The 2,953-nt window shown below is 66.3% G+C and overlaps 1 protein-coding gene across 1 annotated transcript in view; it reads right to left on the reverse strand.

The window, feature by feature from the left end:
- Positions 1-459: 459 nt before the first annotated feature.
- Positions 460-2,953, reverse strand: part of SCRT1 (scratch family transcriptional repressor 1) — a 5,478-nt gene continuing 2,984 nt past the window's right edge. Inside the window, exon 3 of the mRNA XM_034668786.1 lies at positions 460-2,940. Coding sequence (XP_034524677.1) covers positions 2,374-2,940 — 567 coding nt within the window. The 3' untranslated portion in view covers positions 460-2,373. The remainder of the gene's footprint in view (positions 2,941-2,953) is intronic.

Consider the following 2,953-nt stretch of genomic DNA (forward strand, 5'->3'; position numbering starts at 1 on the left):
GTGGGCGGGGCAGGCCGGCGGCCGCAACCCCCACCCGAGGGCCCCCGCATCTCGGGCCCTACTCTTAGAATCAGTACAAAATAGGTGCTACCTAAACGTTCCTTCTACCTGAATTCGCTAAGTCGGTTATTGTGCTGCTTAGTTATGGGGGCGGGAGGGGGCCCATGGCTTTCCACGGCGGCGGGGTGTAGGGAGAAGCGGGAGACCCTGGCCGGCCCATGGCCCTCTGGCCTTCTCCTTAGGTAGGTAGACAGGCGTGTGGGGGTAGGGTGGGGCGCCTGTGTGTGCGTGTGCATGCGGGTGTGCCCAGCACAAGAGGGCAGGCTCCATCTTGGGAGCTGTGTGGACACCGAGCTGTGGTGTAGAGGGTTTTGGATATGGGCCCTGCTGTGCTGGGCCCTCAGTCTGATCCTGCAGCTGCAGCTAGGTAGCAGCTTGGTGCCCACTGGGATGGGGCTGACCAGCTCATACACTCCAGCGTGCACCTTTTGTCTGGCCTGGGGCCCCAGCCCCACACAGCAGAGCCCAGGTGGCCAGAAGACGGAAGGACTGAGAGTCGGTATGGGTGGCCCTGGTCGTGCTGGGCCTTGGGGCCCTGGGTCTGTGCCACCTGAGCTGAGAACGCCAGGCGCAAGTCAAAGGTAGAGCCCAACTGCACCCAGCACTGGACCCGGGCTGGGGCAGGGAAGAGGTAAAGGGGATGCAGGGTTGGGTTTAGGGACCAGGCCTTTCTCTGCGTATGCAGCCCTCCTTGGCCCACCCAAATCTGATGGACCCCTGTTGCGAACATGCACCCCTGCAGGTCGCTGCATCCCTGGCCGACTCTGCAGCGGGCCTGGCACATAGTAGGTGCCCAATGAACAGTCGGTGGGTGATGGATGACTGAAGGAGGGGTCCTGGGGGCAACCACCCTGCCCCTGCCCCTGGAACCATTACACCCGCAGGGCTCTGCCGTGGGGGGGTAGGGAGGAGGGGAAGAAAGTCTGCGCGTCCGGCCCCGCGCAATGTCCCTGATCTAGGGGCCTATGGGGTGGATAGGGCAGGGGGATACCTGATTCTCAGTAACTCTAGAGGCGGCGGCAGCTTCGCATGCAGTGCGCATTATTGCTCTATAGTCGGCATCGGACTAACTAAGAGGGAGAGGGAGCGGGCAGCCCCGGGAAGGGACGGGAGGAGGGTTGGGGCTGCATGCAGTGACGTCACATAGGCGGCGGCCAATGGGGCGGGCCCTTGGGGCGGGGTCGCCGCCGAGGCTTTGGCATAGACGGGCGAAAGTTGGCAACAGAGTGGGGGCGGGGCCTGGGGCTCGAGGGTGGGGCCCAGGTAGGGGCGGGGTTCAGGGGCGGGGAAAGTGATCCCGGACATCCCAAGCCCCCGGCGTCGGCGGGAAGGATGGGGGCCTCAGCGCCCCTTCCCTGACCCGAGTGCAATCCGTTCATAAATAAAACGTACAAATACAGAAAGAAAGAAACCCGACGCATCCGCAACCCCCCCAGGGGGCTTTACCCGCAAAGCGAATACAGAGAGGTGTGTAATGGGCCATGCCCAGGCCTGCCTGCCGGGCCCCAGGATCCGTCCTCCAACACCGAATGCCCGGGGACGAGGGAGGGGGCCCCGGGGCAGGGCGGGAGTGGGGTCTGAGGAGGTCGGATAAGTCCATGCGATTCGATATGCGTCATTATTATTCGTTATGAAGGACAGAGCCCGGGAAGCTGGGCTGGAAGAATTCGGATTTGGCAGAGGGTGCGAGGCGAGGGCGGGAGAGCGGCTTGGACTGAGGGCCCAGAAAGAACCCGAGGGAGAGGGGTGCCGCCGTCCGCCTCTCTCCCCGATCCCCAACGCGTCTATCACTCCTGGGGTTCAGCGAAGACTGAGGAGTAGGGACGCCTCTGCAGGACCCCCCCCCCCCGCCCCGCTCCTCCGCGGTCTGCTCCCCGGACGTCTAGGCCGCAGGCCTGGCCCTTGGAAGGCTTGGGAAGGGGGTGGGGAAGACCTGAGTCTCTGCGACGCGATCCAGGGGCGCAGAGGAGGGAGGAGGGGGGGTGCTCCCCACCTCACCCCACCCCCGTCTTCAGAGACCTAACTCAGAATGAGGTTCGGTTCTGGGTCTCCTCGACCCTATTGCTGGGAAAAAGCCTGGGGCACCCTGGAGGGGAAGGGAGGGGGTTCGGGGTGGGTCTCCCCTCAGGACCCTATTGCTTGAAGGGGCCGACAAGGCCCCTGGCGGGCGGGGCGGGGCCGGACCCCCTCCCTCTATTGCTGTGAGGAGGGGCCCGCCCTCCGGCCCCTCCGCCCCGGGTGCTGGCGGAGACTTCCCTGGGGGCCCGTATTGCTGAGAGCCGACCCGGCTAGGCTGGCGGAGGCACCGCCGCCCTAGGCCTGCACAGGACTGAGCTGCGGCGAAGCGGCGGGCGCCTGGGCCGCGGGGCCACCACCGCCCGCGCCGCCCTTGAAGCACGCAGACTCGTAGTGCTTGTTGAGATAGGACTTGAGTGCGAAGCTCTTCTTGCAGCGCTTGCACTGGAAGTGCTTGAAGGCCGAGTGCGTCTGCATGTGCGCGCGCAGGTTGGAGCGGTCGGCGAAGGCCTTGCCGCAGTGCGCGCAGCCAAAGGGCTTCTCGCCTGTGTGGGAGCGCATGTGGCCTTGCAGCAGCCAGGGCCTCGAGAAGGCCTTGCCGCACACGCCGCACTTGTGGCGCAGGTCGTGCGTGAGCAGGTGCATGGCCATGGCCGGCATGGACACGTACACCTTGCCGCACGTCGGGCAGCGCCGCGCCAGCTGACTGTCCAGGCTGCGGTGCGTCTGCTTGTGGCGGCTCAGGTTCGACGACGTGGCGTACGTTTTCCCGCACTCGCCGCAAGCGTGCCGGCCCCCTGAGCCGCCAGCCCCGGGCCCCGAGCGCGCCTCCGTGCTCACCCCCGCGCGCGCGCCGCCCCGGACCCCGGCCCCGGCC

This window comes from Ailuropoda melanoleuca, chromosome 9 (assembly GCF_002007445.2).
Source record: "Ailuropoda melanoleuca isolate Jingjing chromosome 9, ASM200744v2, whole genome shotgun sequence".
Lineage (NCBI taxonomy): Eukaryota > Metazoa > Chordata > Mammalia > Carnivora > Ursidae > Ailuropoda > Ailuropoda melanoleuca.